Source organism: Crinia signifera, chromosome 2, assembly GCF_055691185.1.
Source record: "Crinia signifera chromosome 2, ASM5569118v1, whole genome shotgun sequence".
NCBI classification, from domain to species: Eukaryota; Metazoa; Chordata; class Amphibia; order Anura; family Myobatrachidae; genus Crinia; species Crinia signifera.
This window is the reverse complement of record NC_139218.1, coordinates 196,844,362-196,865,646: the sequence shown is the minus strand read 5'-3', so window position 1 is coordinate 196,865,646 and position 21,285 is coordinate 196,844,362. Positions and strand designations below refer to the sequence as shown.

The 21,285-nt window shown below is 43.3% G+C and overlaps 1 protein-coding gene across 1 annotated transcript in view; it reads right to left on the bottom strand.

The window, feature by feature from the left end:
• OSCP1 (organic solute carrier partner 1) overlaps nt 1-17,061 on the bottom strand; it is a 30,725-nt gene extending 13,664 nt beyond the window's left edge. The window contains exons 1-2 of the mRNA XM_083173536.1: nt 16,693-17,061; nt 1,869-2,023 (exon numbers count right to left, since the gene is read on the bottom strand). Coding sequence (XP_083029662.1) covers nt 1,869-2,023; nt 16,693-16,804 — 267 coding nt within the window. The 5' untranslated portion in view covers nt 16,805-17,061. The remainder of the gene's footprint in view (nt 1-1,868; nt 2,024-16,692) is intronic.
• Nucleotides 17,062-21,285: the final 4,224 nt, after the last annotated feature.

Here is a 21,285-nt window from a genome sequence, read left to right as displayed (position 1 = left end):
TTTCAGTTTGAACACACCCACCCAAATCTGACTCTCTCTGCAAATGTTATATCTTCCCCACCTGCAGTGCACATGGTTTTGCCCATTTGCTATCCATGCTGAATCAGGCCCTTTATTTTGCAGTCATAATTCCCATTTTTTCATAAACTTTTTAACACCATTTTCTATGTCTTGAAGGGAAGCATGACGTTCCTAATATAATACCCTAATGAGAACATTCTTTACTGCCTCCAAGGAGGGGGTAGAACATTTAATCCACAATTCATTAAGATCTGCGGTACTTGTTTCCTAGCATGGCGCCCATTGCATCGTATACCATAATACTAAATAAGGCATACGATGGTATGCGATGCAATGCGACGCAATGTTGTACAATAAAAAATTGTATGGCATTGTATGACATACAATGCGATGGTATACGATTTTTTTATTGTACAAGCACCCTGATGGGTCCTTACAATGTTAAATGCCCCTCGACTATCAACGCCAACCCGAAGCGTGGCGAGCGCAGCAAGCCCGCAAGGGGCGGCGGTACGCGTCCTCCGACTTTTTCATACCCCCACTATCCACGTCGGCGTGGAGTGGATTTTAGATAATGCGCCGACGTGGATAGTGGGGGTATGAAAAGGTCGGAGGACGTGTACCGCCGCCCCTTGCGGGCTCGCTGCACTCGCCACGCTTCAGGTTCGCATTGATAGTGGGGGTGGCGTGGGGGTGCATTTAACATTGTAAGCACACAATTGAAAATCGCATAGCATGAGGCTATATGGCATAAGATGGAAATCTTGGGCGCTGTGCTAGAAAACAAGTACCAGATCTGCTTTTTGACAATGGTCAATATGACTGATATGATACACAGTATAATTTCAGACCTGTTAACATCGTGCGCTTTTTGTCTGCATTCACTGTGGGCATAAGCTTTTGGTGAGAGTCCACTGTTAACACGCTTATCTTGCTGAAAATATGTTTTAAATGTTTTAATAAATTTCTACTGCACCATGATGGTCTCTTATCTCCCGTTTTGATTGACATCTGACGGTAATTTGGAGAGGAGCAGTGTGCTGGATGGAGATATCTCCCCCATTAAACGCAGTTGTCTACCATCTTGTAGACATATCTTTTTGGTACGAATCTGAAACAATTTGAACTATCCAGAATTATTGTTTGTTGTACGGTATCACACTATTGTGTATTTTCTTCTCTTGCTTTTTGGGTAACACCATCTTGTTTGAGAGAGAAAAATCCCCCCCAAAATAAGACATCAAGGGGCGCCCAAGGGAGACTCCCAAATTGTGGTTTGGTATTGTATAATTTCAGACCTGTTTGTAATAGACGGCCAGTTAGAAAATTCCAAAAATAAACATGCCATCGGATTTTTCATGACCCTGGTATCAAAAGTTTATTTATAAACGTCACTACTTTGTGCCAAATCTGGAAACTTTTCCACATGTCCATATTGTGGAAGGAGGTAGCTGACCCCATACCACATTTTGGACAGCACCCGATTGCCCCTGTATCACATGGGCTCTCTGGTTGGGGGCAATATATGTCCTCTGAAGAGACTTAAAATGCACTTCCTGAAGGGCAGCAGTGTGTAAATATCTGAAAGAGGTCATCATATTGTTTAGGATCAATTCAGTTGCTTCTATATTGGGGATGTCTTTCTAATGTGGTACACCATTTGTCTCTCAAGGACACTGACAGAGTCGTGCGAAAATATTTCATTTTATAGGGACAATCGGACAAGTAAATTGTGGAGGGGATCAGGCTCATTCTCAGAGAACATGGGAGGGGGCTTTGAAACATTTCTGTTTTTAAAGAAATTACTTAGTATAAATGCACATCTGTATTTCTTTTATCGCCATTACCTTGTCCATACTTGCTTGATTTAGTCTCATGATAGAAGCGTGGGCAAGACGGTCAAAAACAGTCCTGAGAGCTTTCTTGGAGTATAGTTCCTGTGGCTTAAACAATTCTTCCATAAACTTCTTATTAAACATGGTGGTGATAATATCATTCATTACTGAAAGACAAAAGGTTTGATAATAAATAATTACCGGTACATGAATAAGAAATAATGAATGCATCTTTAAAATGAAGCCTTCACAAAGTGGGATGCTGGCTTCCTGAAATAATGGCTAGGTCTGCACATACCAAACTTTCCCATCTGTGTGAAGTACGGGTGTTCAGGGGGGATACAGTAAGCTTTAAGAAGATGACAAGTGGAGTTGTTTTACATAGCAATTAGATTCAAACCATCATTTACCAATTACATTCCATAAAATTATCGCCAGCCGTTCCCGCAACTGTGGCTCTCCCTGAACACCTCCGTCCTATTAATCAGACAAAGGTGTTCTCTATTTTGCTCGGTTATTGCAGAACCCATTCTGCACATATGTGGAATGGGACTCGTGCAGTTCCCAACCATCTGGGAAATTGCAGGTAGGAACATCATGAAGTCACCACTTGAACCAGAAGATGTGACTGCACCAGGTTTGTCACTAGAACGTTTTAGCAATTTAATCATGTCGACATCTCATCAGTGTCAACATGGTAATCTAGATATTACGACCTTGTTGATATGATTATGTCAACAAAATATAACGCACTCTGTCAATTGCCGCAGTAAACAGCTGTGCTGGCATCAATACAGAAGCTATAAGGCCACCATTCCTGCACTGACCTCATAGTACTATGAACGGGCGTATATGCTCTTTTTCACATAACTGTTATGCAGGGTCCGACCTGAGGTTTCCAACACTGCTCCAACCCATGTCACAACTGGTTCAGACACCCGAATTTGGGCCCATTATATTAGCGGGTAGACCCCTATCACACTGCATCCATGTGTAGTTTGACTGTTCTGATGGGGCTTGTTGGTGACATCTTCAAGCTCTGGCAATCTGGGTTCGAGGACCAAGGTTGTGCTGTTTACACTGCACCATAACTAGTCTTTGGATTCCTGTGTAATATGACCCAGGTCATTTTTATCTGACCCTTTCACACCAAACCTCAACCCCAGTTGCCCCAACAATAACCCAGGTTAAACATTTGGTGTAAAAGAGATATTAGCGTCCTAATCCACCACTTCAGTCTCCTGCACATTTTGCTCTACACAGGGCCTGTAGCTCTTGTGAAGAGCCTGTGTCTGTGTACCTCTGCGGGGGTGAATGGCATCCATTCATGTTGTGTGTAGGACTCCTATGCCCCATCTGCTCTGACTGGCACATGTCTATCAACCACAATGCTGCTGTTGGGAATATAAAAAGTAGACCACAATCTCAGAAGATGGGGCACTAGAGCCCAGTATGGGATTCCAGACACCCTCACACATGTACTGTAGTTGATGTAGGATATTAGCTGATGAGAAGAACACTGGGTCAGTTTCAGCAACATCCAGGGGTGATGTGCTTAGTGTAGTCAAGCTGTAACTCATAGGTTTCCACTTATCTGGGGTCTGCTGTGGATACCCCATGTGAGAATTATCAAACATCCTCCCATCAATGACCTGGACTGCATCAACAGGCCTGGCCAATTTACAGCTCTTCAGCTATTGTGAAGTACCAGGATGCCTTGCCCAGGTTTTGCTATTAGGGAATGCTAGACAAATATTATCAAACAAATGTAAAAAATAAATTAAATAAAATAAGATTGTTGTACACCGCTTTCAAAAAATAAGATGTGAGATGCTCATTGAATTCCTCCAGACTGCAACAGCAATAAAAAGAAAAAAAAGAATGCAGTTGAAATTGAAGTTTAAACACAGTTTGGGCATACAGATCAGATGTGTACCCCCAAAAAATATACAGAAGTGGCACTTTCTGGACGTTTCAAGTTTTTTTTTAGTTTTTGCCATATATAAAGCAACAAATCAGGTAGAAAAATGCCTGTTAGAAATACCTGACTCGCGGATCTCATAATTTTTTTAGTCAGAATTAGCGAACCAAGTTTTTCCAGCATGTTGAATTATTCCAACCCCTAGTATTGGCAAAACAGGGACTTGCCCCAATAAAACACTCATATATGGGCTACAATTACTCAAATATCAACAGGTCACTGTGAGAAAACCAAAGTTCCCATAGCCTCTGTGTGCGATTTTGCTAAACAGTAGTTTAGCTTTCATCAAAATTTGAAGGCTCTAGCTAACGCCATCTTCCAATACCATTAGCTGACAGTTTTTTAGAGATTGCATTGGTATAATGATTTCGATCCCTCCACTGCGAGTCGGTAGCTCATCCTAAGCTTTCTGCTCATTCCTAGAAGCAGAGCAGTGACTCACTGATGTCAAAGACTTAGCATGCAAAACAATATATTGGTTGAAAAGTGGCACTAGTATGTGCAAAACAATAAGGCAAAGGGTGAAAGGGTGTTGTATGACTGGGCAACGGTAGGGATCCCAACAGTCAGTATACTGATATCGGAATACTGTTAGTCAGTACTCCCACAGGGGGACGAGTGCAAAAAATCCCCTTGCAGGCTCGCATTGCCCGCCACAGGTTTTACTATCCCTCTATGGGGGTCGTGGACCCCATTGAGGGAGAATAGCCCCTGTTGGTCAGGCTCCTGACTGTCAGGCAGTCAAAGAGCTGTCATTTGGCGTAGGTATATTCACCGTTGGGTTCTGGACCGTCGGCTAGTCATCCAGAACACAGGGTGAACAGCTGGTTGGAATGTATCATGGGGACAATTAATTAAAAAGGAGCCTGGGACTGAATTTAGGGAGACTATTTGAAAAATGACAAAGGATACATTACTCAAAATGAGACACTACAGTAAACAGAAATGAGCTAATAACCGTCACTGTGATATAATCTGTATTCTACAGGTTAAAATGTTAATTTGGGACATCACGGACGGTGTAATGGTTAGCATTACTGCCTCACAGTACTGAGGTCATGTGTTCAATACCCACCATGGCCCTAACTGTGCGGAGTTTGTATATTCTCCCCGTGTTTGCGTGGGTTTACTCTGGTTTCCTCCCACAATCCAAAAATATACTGGTAGGTCAATTGGCTTCCAACAAAAATTAACCCTAGAATGTCTGTGTGTAATTATTGAACCAGCACTCAAGAATTCTTTGTAAACTGTTTCAATGCAGGTGATTAGGCCTTATTACCGAGGGATCAAACATCCCTATTCTATGTACACTCCATGTGCAGTGTAAGTCTTCAACAAATAGTTGCTGACTCTCTCAGTGGCATCCTGGCACAGGAGGACCCCAGGAGCAACTGTGACCTTGTGATTCACATCACAGCCCATCACACAGCGCTACAGATGTGTACTGGAAACAGGATCCACTGCACATTGCTTTGGTGCTGGCCAGATTTGCTCTCTGCAACAGATGCTCCTCTCCATCTCCTACTACATTCGCATTACATCTCTCCTGTATAATACTTCTACATCTCTGTGGACTTGTGAGTGAATTATAAGCATCTGTGCTCTGCCCGCCGACTGTTGGAGGAGCTTGTCAGTGCTGCAGTGCTGTATCTAAGGCCCCCATACACTATGCAATTCACCTGCAATTTGGGCTCTTCAATCACAGAAAAGAGCTCAAATTACAAGTGAATGACAGGAGATTCGATGTCGATGCACAGTCCTATGCGCATCGCACTGGAGCCTCTGAGCCACACTGGCTGGAGAAACAATCTGCAGGATTGTTTCAGAGCCGGGCAGGCTTGGCAGGGATCGCATGCTATACATTACATGCAAAAGGACCGCATGCAATATCCTGCTGCACGGGAAGGTCCCGGGCGACTCAAGGGGGGATTGCGTATGACTTCTTTGAGGGGGAAAGTCACTGTAATGTATGGGGCCTTTAGAGTGAAACTACACCTTTTCACAAATCATCATTTTATACCAGGGTCTGTCCCCAGGACTGCTGTGATACTTTCTACACAAATGGTAGAGTACTACTGCAGCTGCATTCTAGTGTGACTCGTTTCCGCAATATGTTACATTGGTGGTTGACACTTTTGTTTTGGTTTGGTTTTATCTGTTGCTGACCTTATAAGCCTTGGTATTTACTCTGCTTACTACTTGTTCAATATTCCTGTTTCAATTTGCAATTTATGCTATGTTCTGTGTTACTACCACATCGGGTGGTCAATTAATGATAGAGAGAGATTATATATGTATTTTTTTTTCTCAAATGTATGTTGGAAACACTATTCTTCCTTAGTGCATCAGTTTAGAACTCCAATAAGTTAGTGTGACTTGTCTGAAGGGCAAGTTCATCCAATTTCCTTTAAACTCCCCGGAAGCCCTACCATCCAATTTGGCACTTGATGTGCTATATATCACATGTGATATATCTCTTACGCGATTTTCACATGTAAAAAGAACACTGAAAGACTCCTGGGAATCTGCCGGGGGGCGGGGGGGGTGTTCAAGGGAAATGGGATGCGATAAATCGGATACAGTTGCAATGTGCACTGACAGTACAGGAGGTTCGATCTCCGGATTGAATCCGCACAGGCCACCCATCAGATTGGATACAATGTCAAAACACATGCAATTTGGCCACATTTCATCCAATTTCTTGGGCCGATCTGTTGGAATCAGCCAAAATTGCATGAGTGTATGGCCACCTTAAGATTTACAACACTGCATCCAAATACAGATAGATCTTCTTGAGTATATATAACTTGCTGTACTCATTCTGATACTGCATTTCAAAAATAGGGGAAATTACACTTTCAGAATCTGATATCGCAACAATTGCCAATGCAGTAGCAGCTGAAAACTTACAGATTTTGATACCTGAATTAGATGCAAGATTTGAGAGCCTGTTGTCCTCTTTGCAGCATGCCCAAACCCCTCTCCCTGATCTCTCCAACAACCAAGCTACACTAGTTCAGAAGGGTGCTGACTGAGGTTTATTTCTCTCCCTTCTCTAGTCTAGTACCAGTACCATCACCTTTAGGGCAGTATTCAGTGCTCCCGATTCACCATTTTGCTTCGGCAAATCCGTCTGTTTTCACTCCATGCGGTAAATCTTTTTCACTGAAAATCTGATTCACCCTATTTAATGTTCACCGAAAGCGAACAGTGCATGCCGGACAGTTCTACGTTTCAAGCTCACTGCAATTCGCTCGTGTAATTCAATAGGGTTTACACTGGGATTCACGGAGAGTGTATTCAATGCTAGAATGGTGAACTGCTTTCAGCATGATTTTCCTCATGATTCACCATTTTGCATTCGACATTTTTTAAGGTGAACTGGAATGTATTCTTTTAAAATAAAGGTTTTATTTTTTTTGGTGTAAAAAAAAAAACATTAAAAAAAAAAACAGTAATTTTATTTTTTAAAGGGGCATGCTATTTTAAAAATAGCATACCAACGTTTCGGGGAATAAGGTACCCCTTTGTCAAGGTGAACAGTCCAGTAACAGTTACTGCACTGTTCACCTTGACAAAGGGGTACCTTATGCCCCGAAACGTTGGTATGCTATTTTTGCACTAATATACGTTTTTGGTCCCTGACCAGCTGGGGGAGTGCCAGGTCAACACATAGATATAGATAGATAGATAGATGGATAGATAGATAGATAGATATTTTATTTTTTACATTTTTCACATTCACCAGCAGGTGGTGGGGAGCCGCTCATTAGATATTCACTGCACACTGGTCCCGCTCATTACATATGCACAAGAGGGACCAGCGCAGCGGCTCCCTCCACCGCGTCCCCTGCCAACTCTCCGGGGGGCAGCACTGTGCTGCCTGTGTCCCCGGAAGCCCTCCTTTTCCCCCACACATACTGGGGCAGGCAGGGAGGCTTCCATCGGTACTTATGTTAGTTTGGCACCCACCAAGCTATTTGCTTAGTTTTACGCGTCCCCTCACCACGCTTCTGGCTCGTTGGCTCAATGCACTCGCCACACTATATAAAATCAACTCCATGCCGACATGGATAGTGGGGTATGAGCGTACTAACTATAGTGTGCGCCCAACTAACATATAAGTGCCCTTCCATCTCCCTGCCTGCCGCCGTCCCCCGGCTAGTTAAAAATCGCCGCGAGCCCCTGAGGCGTTGAATAGGGCGAGAGGGAGGGCTGGCAGCGAATGCTCCAGCCCTCTGGAACCCTGCAAATGTGCAGCAAATCCTAAGCAGAATTTGCTGCACATAGCAATAATTAACATTGAATACTGGTCCTTCATACCTGTTTCTAAGGACGGGGACTCTGTCAGCATACTCTCTCACCAAGTCATTTTATGTTCTAGCGCCAATTTGATATCAGACATAAATACTCTTCCCAAATTAATTTTCCCACTGGGATGATCTGCCAATCTTCAGACCTGACCACTGTTGCGTGAATTCGCAAGCCGATTGATTATCGATCAACTGCGCATGCAACCCGGCTACACTTTGATAGACAGGAAGTCGCTATTTGTGGGTGGTAAATGTCCATTTGGGGGGAATGTCAGGAAAAACGCGAGCGTGCCCAGGCATTTTCAGGGAGGATGCAGGACCGTAGCTCTGGTATTGATCAGCCTGTATCTGTAGCAGAGTTGTAGAAGTGTCAGAGTTATGCACACTTGCACAGACTGGGAAAATCATTTGATGGTGAAGGAGTTGCACGTGGATTTGCAGCTGTGTGACGAGCTGCAATATTTTTGCTAGCCATTCACAGATGACCGATGGTTAAGTGATGGCCGTGCTCTGCAATTTCACACACCAGTGATCAGGTCTGAATAACCCCTATGTCCAATATGTGCTAACCGGTTATGATGCGTATGCTTCAATTAAAATATCATTTAAAATATTGTGTTTTTTCGCAATTATATGTGGTCTCAATGAAAATGTTGCAATTGAACATTGTGCACGACAGTTTGCTCAATGGCATTGCACCATGAAAATAAATATGGCCAGTAATACAGTAAATAACAGCCAAAACACACTAAAATGAATTCTAGCTAAACTGATAATGAAGCATTTTAAAGCATAGCACTTAAGAGCAACGTAAAGATGCAACAAGCCATTAAAAGAGACTTAAAGTGGAGCCATATTGTCTACAGCACCCCATACCTCGTTTCCTTTCCTGATCTGTCCAGTCATCTTTGTAGACGAAGGTCAGAAAAAAGAAAATGGCGAATCAACATACGTAGATTAAAAAATACAGACTTGTATATATGTGCCATATTTGAATGAACAAATGCATGTAAACAAATAATATTCTGAATCTACACGAACAAGTCTCTCCTCCAACCAGGATGGTGTTCATGGGTATCTAAAGGAATAAAAATACTATATTCTTAAAGTATATAATTTTTTTGTTTTTTTTCCCTTCAATTTGCTTTCTTCATTTACAACAGAAAACAATTTTCTGGAGCTGGAAACGCAAGCCAAGTCTTCCAGTCCCAATGCGAATATGGGAATCAGGGAGCAAGTTAGCGCATGTTATGGCTGACAACCGACTAGCTTGGCTAATGGCTACTCTTACTGCAAGCCAGTGTCGCAATTTGATAACATCGCTTTAGAAGTCCTTTTAAAGGAAAGTACCTTTTAGCATAAGTAGTATGTGTCAGCATAGGAGCTGTATTTCGGTACACACTAGAATGATGTGGTATAGAGAGGAAGGTGAAGGACTACAAGAGGGATGCACAGAACTGCACTGGTTAGGCATTTTCTGTGGTTAGTGGAAAAATGTCAGTGTGGTTAAAAATCGCCGTCTGGGAAGAACAAGTATATAATTAAAGACTGCCTCTGTTCCATCACACATAGGTAGAAGGATCTAGCTTGCACAATTTAATAGCAGGGATATTACTTTAGCTGCAGTGTATATTCAATACAGTCACAGGAGACTTCTGAATCCCAGTGTATCCCTGTTACTAAGCAACTCTCTTGCCATGCCAGTTGCCTGTATTAGTCAACAATGCCTTAGTTGACCAATCACCAATGAGTTTTTGTTAAAACTCACTCATCTTCATTGTTGAATGGCTACAACAACTCACTGGGGGAAGGACAAGTCAGCTGCCATTTTGATTAGGTTGTATAGCTCTAGAAGCAGTGTCCTAAAACACATAATAAGAATATAAACAAAATTCAGGGGAAAAACAATAAAATGTTGCAAAGCAGAATTAGGTAATATTTGAATAGCTGCACATGTACAGCTTATACTGTCCATACATCAAATTGACGATCAGACAGACAAACCAATTAACTACCACAGACTACAGATCTACTATTCACTGTCAGATCCAAGTAGCAAACGTCCGAAATGCTGGAAGATGTATCTTGCCCAAGAGAGTGATAATTGCTGCTCATTCCCTGTAACACACTGTGTGCAATTATCACAACATATGTTTAAAAGTATTAATAGGATTAAAGAAAAAAATACTAATGAGGAAATTTACCAAGTTTGGAGTTCTATTTCACATGGGATGTTGCTATGGGCTACCAATCAGATACTGCTATCCTCCAGAAGGTGCTAAATAAATAAGAAGTAGATTCTGATTGGTTGCCTATAGCAACATCCCATGTGAAATAGAACTCCAAACTTGGTAAATGTCCCCTATTGTATCTACATAAAGAATTGTTTCAGATCTAATGTGACCCTTTCTGAATCTATAAAAGATTCAGAAAAGATCACAAAAGGTCAGTAGTTCCCAAACTTTGTGCCTAGGCATCCTGGGGCACCTAAAGGCTAGGGTTGGAGGTCCAGGACCAAATCAAATTATTTATGGTCAAACTGATAAGCAAAATCAGTGCTAGTGGCTGCCAATTATAAAACATGTGGAGACTCAGAAGCACAACACAATTTAACTGAACCCAATGTGGGGTACACACCACGACGACACGCTCACGATGCACATTGTGAGAGGGTCGTCAGTGTTTCTTCAGACCCACTCACGATGATGCGGGGGGGCACGACCCGCTCACAATGTGCACCGTGAGCGGGTCCGATCCGATGGCGACCCGCACCCGGCAGTATTGTCGTTATTCAGATCCTACCTGCAGCAGGTAGGATCTGAATAACGACCGACCGACCCGCGGGACCGCGCATCGGATCGTTCCACACCAGGACAGAAAAGGGCCCAATCACCACACAATCTACATCCAATTGGTCGGAATTGGATCTAGATTGAGGGGATCGGGCCCTAGTTGTCCTGGTGTGTACCAGGAATAAGGGTGACAGGTAGGCACAATTTACTTAATTTAATATTATTTTTATAATATATATCACAAAAAAAAAATTCAACTAAAGCTATGAAAATAATGCCGTTACTCTGGGGAAGCATGCTTTAAGAAAGGTTTGGGAACTACTGCACTAGTGGGCAGATTTTACAATGAGTGGTATCCTTATCACTTAGTACTATTATGCTGGGTACACGCTAGATGACATAGTTAAGGATTTTGCTGATACCAACGGTTCTGAACAATATGATAAAATCTTCTAGTGTGTCATCAGTAGAGACAGGATTATATGCATTTGCATATTCGCATATGCATTTGCATATTTTGCCCATTCTCACTGGTTATTGCATATTTTACCTAAAATCTTGTGATGGTGCATATTTTAGGCCCCGTCCTCTTACCACCAGCGAGTTACAGCAATGCTTTGCCCTGCTGCTGCTGGCCAGGTAGTGGTAGAGTGTGCAGTCTGGGGCAATATGTGCACAGTGTGGGGAACCTTGGATGTACGCTATGTCTGACACTGCTCTAGGCTGCCAATCCATGTTGATAAAAGTCAGTCGGGCGGATGCCATTACGAAGCTCCTGAACCTTTGCCTGCCCCTGGCCTTGGACTTTGCACCAAGAGACAGACTCCTGCAGCAGCGGGTGGAATAGTTGTGACATCACGCGGCGCAGAGGAAATGCCGTGTCACAGTGAGTATGCGGCGCAGGGAGGAAGTCCACAGCGCCGCCCTCACACTCTATGCTGACATTTGAGCCATCTGCGCTGGAGATGAGGGTCCGTGTAGTTGATGCAAGAAGAACTTTGGACGCTGCAGTCTGCTGTAGCAGCCAGGAAGAAAAAAAAATCTGTGGGTCTATTTTTGAGGTTTATTTGGAACTAATTGTATGCTGATTTTTAAATAAATAAAGTGAAAAATGTCTTTTTTTAATATTTAATGTAGCATATTTTAACACTTTTTATGCATATTTTAAGTATTTTTCATGCATATTTGCATGCATATTTCAAGCTTTTTATGTTGCATATAATCCTGTCTCTAGTCATCAGCATACTCCTGGATGTGGCAACAGACGATATCTGTTCCAAGATTGCACCATGTGTACGCACAATGGTCCTTATTCTGGTTCACTCGCAAAGGCAAATTCCTTCTAAAACGGACAAAACGATGTGCACTGCAGGTGGGGCAGATGTAACTTGTGCAGTGAGATTAAAGGTCCACACACGCTGGGCGACTATGCATACACACTGAGCGCCTGGCACCGACAGAGGGGGTGCAGGGGGCGACGTTGCATAGCGGAGCGCTATGCAAAGCCATCCTGAAAACCGCTCATCTGCTGGTATAACCAGCAGATGAGCGGCTTTCCCGGCGATGTTGTGGGAGCACGCAGCAGCGCTCATCACTCATCGCCGGGCCATACACACTGGGTGGCTTTGAGCTGAAAGCCACACAAACCTGCTGTTTCGGCCTTTAGATGTGGTTGTTCTTTTGTTTCTGTGCAGGAAAAATACTGACTGCTTTATTTTAACACTGCAATATAGATCTCACCTTGACGTAAAACCCCACCCAAATCTAATTATCTCTGCACAAGTTATGCAGTGAACCAGAATAAGGGCCTATATCATTTGTCCGAGAACTCAAGGGAAATCATTGATGACTGTTTTCATGTAGTCTAGTGTGTAGGTATGTCAGGTATTTGTGCAATTATTTCGGTTAAAATTAATTTTATTTGCAAATAGGACACAAAAGCAGCTTCAGCTGATTAAAATGATAAGTGGCATGCCTGTATTCTGTGCGTGATTGTGGTTGTATCTGCATACAAAATCGTATTTGTGTTTTCCAGGAAAACTGTAAAATAGCATTTCAAACGCCGATACAGCCTTGATTGCACATAGAATATAGGCATACTGCGTATCATTTTAATCCGCTGAAGCTGCTTGTGTGACCTATTTTTACTTTATGAATATGACATCTTTAACAAAAGATGCCATGCGCTACTGAGGAGTGGCATGGTACGGCTAAAATGGCTATTTAACCTGAAAGGAGGCTAGATGTACTGTATGTGGACACATCTGTATTACTCACTGTTAAATCTGCCATGAACATCACTTCTGCAACTAAATAAATACGTTTATTGCAATCTCCTGCTGTCTATTCCTTTAATTATACACTAAGAGGCCAATTTATGACTAATGCAAATTTACGCAAAGCAGCTATTCCGCAGATAATGCTGATCAATTGCTGAAGGAGGTTAAATTGTACACAAAAAGGACCAGCATTTAGAGACGTATAGAGAATTGTCCCCAGGTGAGATTATTTGTGACTTGAGGCAATCTTGCTCATCTGTAGGACTGAACAAGTCTTCCCACTTGAGCATCCAGAAGCCAACTACGACCACCGGCCTTGCACTCAGACCCGCGGTAATTGTACTATAGTGGCATGTATAAAGATGCTTTAGCTGTTTCTGCTTTGCCTCTTTACTGAAGTGAAACAGGAAGCACTAGAGGCGAGATGTATGAACACTCCCCCCTCCAGCAATCCCATTCCCATGCGCTGTGTTTCTCCCCACGGCCAGCTCCACTGGGCTTATCCGAGATTTTGCAACCATGTCCCCTGAAGCCACTACAGTAGCTGTGAATAGGGCAACAATGTCTGCAGATGTTTAAATCAATAGCTGCTGGTGTAAGAACAGTCAGTGCTACTGATGGTCTATACCAGGGGTGTCCAAACTTTTTGCGACGAGGGCCATATTTGTTGAAGTGGAAATGTGTGGGGGCCGACCACTCAGCATAACATTCTTTGAATCATATCATAATAGTCCCCCAGCCTGCCCCATCACTGTATTTCCCCCAGCCATCCCCTCCTTCACTGTATGTCCCCCCTATTCACTGTATGTTCCCCACTCTGCACCCATTCACTCTGTCCCCCAGCCTGCCCCCTTCTCTTAATGTCCATCAGTGCCTCCATTCATTGTATGTCCCCAAGCCTGACCCTCCTTCACTGTATGACTCCCATTCACTATGTACCCCACTCTGCCCCCATTCACTGTATGTCCCCCAGCGTGCCCCTGCTCCCCCTTCTCTGAATGGCCATCACTGCCTCCATTCACTGTATGTCCTACAGCCTGACCCTCCTTCACTGTATGTCCCCCACTCTGCCCCCTCCCTTCTCTGTATGTTTCCCATCCCCTTGTGTGAACCAGAGGAAGGAGAGGCAAAGCAGGCACTGCAAGGACAGGAGATGCTTGGGCTCTCGCTGCTGACCTCCTCCCCTCTGTATTTTATGGGAGCAAGCTTCCCCCCTTGCTGCCCCCTCCCCAAACACTGCTGTCACTGTTATTTTTTTTGTAGGGTGATATACGATTGCAGCAGCAGGGGTAGGATGCCAAACACATCTGACTGTGGTGGCCAGCACCTCCTCACTGCAGCAGACAGCAAGGTAAAGGCGCGCTCGCCGGGGCACCACCTTTAGTGTCCTGTGCTGTGCTTCCCACACCTGATGCTCTGCCCGCTTCCAGCTGGAGGCTGCGGGCCACTTGAAATGACAGCACGGGCCGCAATTGGCCCCCGGGCCTGACTTTGGACATGCCTGGTCTATACACTGAAGAGCACAGCTGATGACAACTGCGCATAATGCTCCTGTCATATAGCACACACTGCCACGGCAATATAGGGAAATGCAATGTTAACAAACATAACATGCGCTGATCCCACAACGACTAATAATACGGGGCGGGGGGGGGGGGGTGTTTGTTACTGCGAGATTGATACGAAATCCCGGCGGTCAGAATCCCAGCCGCCGAAATCCAAACAGGGGGGTGGGGGCGTGGATCGCCCCCTCTTGCGAGAAAGTGTCTGGATTTCGGCGGTCGGGATTTTGAACGCCGGGATTCCGACCGCCAGGATTGTAACTGCATACCGTTACTGCTGGTCCACTCTGTGCACCCTTTAACAATTGCAGCTCTTGAACAACTTACCAGTACAGCAGTTTTACCGCATACCATGATGCACCACTGTGATGAGTGCTAACATTTCATGGTCAAAGCACAGCAGATTGCATCATTTACCAACTATTTCGGTACTTTCTTAACTTTGCGGCCACGGCTACGCCAGTTACATTAGCTACTACGTAAGGATTTTCGGCGAGGGAACCGTTACAAATCTGCTCTAGAGGCATTTATTGAGGTAAAAGAGGTTTACTATATTTAATTTACCACAAACTCAGTGGCGTAACTATAGCACCGCAGCCCCCGCTGTGCATGTGGGGGTGCTGTGCATGTGGGGGCGCCGGGGGGCTGCGGTGCTATAGTAATGCCGCCGCCCCCCATCCCCCGCAGGCTTACCTGTCTGCGAGTCCTGGCTTCCCTCCTGGCTTCAATCAATTCTATGGAGATGGACCACGATAAAATGGCCGCCCCATAAAGCAGACAGTTCTCTGAAACTGTCTGCGGTATGGGGCGGCCATTTTATCGTGGTCCGTCTGCATAGAATTACTAATTGAAGCCAGAAGGGAAGCCGGGACGCGCAGACAGGTAAGCCTGCGGCGATGGGGAGGGGGCACCCCCCCCCCATTAACGGCAGGGGGCACCCCAAACCAAGCTACGCCACTGCACATACTGAGGAGGATGTGGTGAATTTTTTGCAGCAAAGAGACATTTTCCAACTCCGACAACTAAAGGTACTTTCACGCCACCACCCTGGGTCCACGCCACCCTCCTGTGTCCACTTAACGTAAGTTCTGTAGCATAAGTGGTGGCCGCAAAGATGAGGAAGTACCCCTATTTCATAATAGATACACTTCATTAGTTTCTGCATACATTTGCCTCTCTGTTCTTATACATCCTACATAAGCATTATCTGTGGAATAGCTACTTTGCATATGGTTGTTCTGTTTTCTGGGGGTTGCCCACTCCTACGTTGAAATTTTACCAATTCCAATAGGTCAGAAAAAACAAAATCAAAATATTGTATAGTGTGTACACAGATTGTGACGATACGCGCTACCTCTCGCATGCCATCAGCAAAATTGTCCATCGTCTGTACTTTCAGGGAGACGGAGGATATCGCAAGCAAGAGCCATGCTGCAGAATGTGCAAAGCTGATGGCACACAGGGAAGCTTTTTAGGCACAGCCACCATGATAAAAAAAAAAAAAATGAATCACACCAGGGTATGATTGGGTCTGGACACTTTTTTATTTTATTTTTATGGATATATATATAGCCTGACACCACACCATAAAATATATATTTTTCTCAGCACTGCTCTGATTAGATCAATGCCATTGGCCTGTGGTGAAAATACCCTGCAGAAGCAGAGGACCCAGACTCCCTACACAGCTTCCCTCGTTGCAGCCTCACCCCAGCAGCGCGGGCTCATCAATATAATTATATAACTATATTATGCCCATAGCCAGCTGGCGATACCCGGGCACCGATCCTACAGCCTAGACAGGCCCCTCCCGCATCACCACCAGAGGCTTCGGCTCCCGCATGCACACCGCTGCTGCCTCAGGGGGCTGTCGGGTAGCAGCCATATTGCCCGGTGGACCGACTCTCACCTTTCTTAGCCTTATCCGGGGGGATGTTCTGCGCCCGCAGCCGCTGGTCCAGGATATACAGCATCTCCCCTCCCAGGTTGATGAAGAGCAGCGGGAGAGTGCGGAGAGACATGGCCGGACCGTCGGAGGGAGAGCGGGGACGCTGGGGTAACACAGGGCAATAATAACAATGCGGCTATCACCGCTGACAGAGGGCGAGTTAGCTAGGAGGCCGGGTGTCACTGGGAGCGGATACTGTATGTACGCGCTTCACGCAGCCAGCCTGTGATCCCGGGTCTTCAGCCGCCCGCGGCGCTCTCTCCCCTGTCTCAGGCCGCAGACGCCGCTGCCCGGTTGCTAGGTATCCAGCCCAGCCAATCATACGGCATCTCTCTTAAAGGGAGGGTGTGATGTGCGCCGACAGAAAGCCAAAGTCATGCCTGACATGTCACATGACATAATAATAGCACCATTTAGCCTGATCATCTTGAAGGTGTCACTGTCCATCCATGTAATAATGATACCAATGCCTAATCTATGAACGATACATAGGGACCGATTACTTTAACATTGATCACAGTTGTAGTGCGATCTGGTCACGATAGAATCACACTGCCAAGTGTGAGCACTTCGGGTTAATGTAGGATGTAATGTAGGTAACGATGTTTCACATCCATCAATGTTTTTGTGTTGATGGAAATACTTTACCATTTAGTGGTGGCTTTCCGATGTTTGCTTATATCGAATGGTAAGCAATCACCTCCATCCAGCCATGATGCAGTGCTTCTGCACATGGTGAAGATGTTTACGTATGCAGAAAAAGGGCTTTTTTTTTTTTTTTGCAAATGCGCAAATCAAAATTATTTCGAAAGACTGCAATCCTTGTTTGGAAAAGTTGGACCCAATTTGCCTAAGCTCCACCGGCAGCTCCCCGGGAGGGCTCACTTACGATTTGGCACTTGATGTGTCATTTTTTTTACATGTGATAAATTGCATGCAATTTATCACATTTAACTCCAGTGGAGCTGCAGGCAGTGGACAGGAGAATTCACAAAAGCACATTCTAAAGAATGGGCGGCTGCTGATTGGCTGAGCTCTCAGCCAATCAGCGGCTGCCCATTCTTTTGAATTTTTTTTTTTTTAAACTTCAGTCTGCCGCCCACCAGAGATGCAGAACGGGAAGAGCGCCTCTCCTGCCCAGTGCTTCCCCACTCGGCAGGTATATATGACTTACCTTATTTGCAGCCCATCCAACTTCCGACTCAGATCCGCCGCACACTGAATTGGATCGGATGTCATACACACACGATTTCAGCCGATTTCTGGGCCCGATCCACCCATATTGCAGAGTGTAAGTATGTGTGACATTTTATATGCTGGATAATAATATACAGTCACAGTGAGTAGCTGCAGGTTGTCAGTAATTAAGAATCATGGGGATCCACAAAGCACTAGATTAGCCAGAAGGAGGTTAACAACAGTCTTTTTAACATGTAGGCAAACACACGTATAGGATGTTTAGGCCGTATTAGTAGTATAAATAGAGCGGGGTTAGTAGCAGGAGGCAGTGTATTTCAGCCCCTATCCCTTCTCTCCTTTAAATTCACTTCTGGACGGAGTGAATCGTTTGGAAACAGCGAGTATGCTGACAATGTGCAGAGTAGGAAGAGACCCAGCGCAGAATTTTAGATGACGTCAAAGCGTTTAGTTTCCCCAGTTGCCTGGAAACTTTTTCAAGACAGAGGGGGGGATGCTCTAACATCCGCACCCCAGCTCCGCCCCCTATCGCCGCACTTAGCATTCATAATTATCGCATATGCACTAACATATGCGATAATTATGGCAAAGGACAGCTCTTGCGTTAAGAGCTGTCCTTTGCGATAGAGTCAGCGGGTCCCATGGGGACCCGGCGGCTCTCCCCTCCCTCCCTTACCCGGCACTGCTGCTGCTGTGCGGGGCTCTCCTCCTCCCTGCACCCGGAAGAGGATCAGTGCAAGGAGGAGGAGGTCACAGGTCCGGGCAGCACAGCTCTGTGCTGCCACAGGTGAGAGGGGGGGCGGCGGGGGTCCATGCCGGGCGGCGATGTCCCCCGCCGCGGTAACCCGGCGGAAGGATGCTTACAGCATCCCAAAATGCGGTAAGAACGGGGTTTTTACCGCATTTTTAGCTTAGAGAATCTCCCCCAGATTCTGATACTTGGCAGAGGTGCTATGTAAAGGTTGAGCTGTGTCTAATACATTAATATATTCAATCAATTAAACAGTTGAATTTACTAATGCATAGTATACCTATAAATATACGAGTTTATTTCTAGAGTTTTTTTCTCTCAAACAGTGTGTCTGGTATAGCCTCGGGAAATACATTTATTAAAAATAGGGCTAAAGGATCCAATTTGGATATTAAGGGGGAAATTTACTAAAGAAAATTTGTAAAACAATAGGTGTATTTGTATCCAGAAATACACTTATTTTTGACATTTACTATCCCGAAAATACGGCAATTCGTATTCGTATTGATAGCACATGAATACGAATACGAATTGCCGTATTTTCGGGATAGTAAATGTCAAAAATAAGTGTATTTCTGGATACAAATACACCTATTTTTTTTTGCAAATTTCCTTTAGTAAATTTCCCCCTAAATGTGATTATTAATCAATCATGAAGGTAATTATATTAGATCTTCAGTTCGGTACATCAATTATTTATTTAGTTATTTATATACATTTATGCTATTATTTTTCCCAAATAGGAATCGATGAACATTTAGAATCAGAGAGAATCGGCTTATATATTTCTCCCTATGTAACTGGTATATGATCATTAATTAATCGAATGTTTTACTGATCGTTATTTTTATACACTACGGTTACTTAGAGAGTTAGTTAGTATAGAAACAAGTATAAATATTAACTTATATAGAGAGAGATTAGAAAGATGGATATATATAGAAGAATATATATATATATATATATATATATATATATATATATATATATATAGACAAAATATTAATACAAAAGAGAAAAGGAAAGTATATTGAATACGGATATGAATTATATTAATGTATATGACGTTCAAATATTTCTCGGAGACATACAAAATCGGTTTAAAAACAATAAAATAATTTAAGCTCAGTTATATGCATTGTATTATTAGAAATATATATATATATATGTAAATTAATCCAAATATTCGAGGATAATGTGCATATATAAAAAGAGCATATTTAATCCAATTTCCTAGCAAGGGTGTCTGTAATATGCTTATATATGGACTGTGGGTAGATCACACTCGCTACCTCCCCTCGGAATCCAAACATGTAAGTCATATATAGCTAAGAATTAGCAATTCATACACCCAAGCATCTAAGTATGATGGTAATATGCCAGGGATCTATATAAAACTTTAACCATCGATTTATCCCAAAAGAATTCCCCCCCCCAAAAAAACAACAATCAGTCTGCACATGTAAAATCTAGCGCTTCATTTAAACCCTTTGGGTTAAGAGTATCCAGCTTGAATATCCAGGCTGACTCAGCAAGACATAATTTCTTAAATCGATCACCCCCCATTTTGTATTTGGAATATGTTCGACTGCCATAATGGGTAGACCACTAGGGTCACTCATATGTTTATCTAAAAAATGACGTGGAATACTATGGTTGCCTAATTTCTACAAGATATTATTTCTGTGATCTGGTTTTTATTGTTCTGGTTGTCCATCCCACATATTGTAATTTACAGGGACATCCTAACACATATACACAATAACTTGTGTTGCAATTCATAAATTGTTTTAGACTAAATGTTTTCTTATTCGTAAAGGATATGATTGTACTTTTCTTATTTAGCATACGTTGGCAAGTCAGGCAAATATTCTTATTGCATTTAAAATTGCCATTTGGTTTTGGTGGAAGCCAGGATGATTGTGTCTCAGTTTTTATAGATGGTAATCTTTTAGATTCTTATTTCTTCTGGAAGTAATTTTGGGAGTAGTCAACAGTCCCTGTCAAATTTTATCATGATTAAGGATCTCAAAGTTGTTAAGTACAATCTTTTTTTATTTGGTGAGATTTATTATTAAATTTCGATATAAATGCAACTGGATTGTCCTGAGTTTTAGGGTCTTTTTTCAAGGATTCTTTATAGCTCAAAAGACTTTCTCTTTTGATTTTCTCTACATTATTTGAAGCCTCTGTTAAGATTTTGTCTGGGTATTCACGTCTTTTGAAATGATTCAGCATACTCTGAGACTGAGATTTATAATCTGTTTGGAGTGTACAGTTACGATGAAGTCTTAATAACTGGTTCTTAGGGATTTTATTCATCCATAGTGTCCACTCTTGTAGTGGAGATAATTGTTGGTCCCCACAGGTTTCATATAATTTGTGGAAATCAATAGACCGTTATGAATCGAGAATGCAATATCCAGGAAGTTGACAGATGTGTAACTGAAAGTGTGAGTGAAACTAAGATTATATGTGTTTAAATTTAAAAAATAAAATTTGTGTGCCAAATCGTGACCCTCATTCCAAATTATAAATAAATTGTGAATGAAACGGCCATAGAGGACCAGATTCACTCTAAATGGACCACCCCATATAAGTTGTTC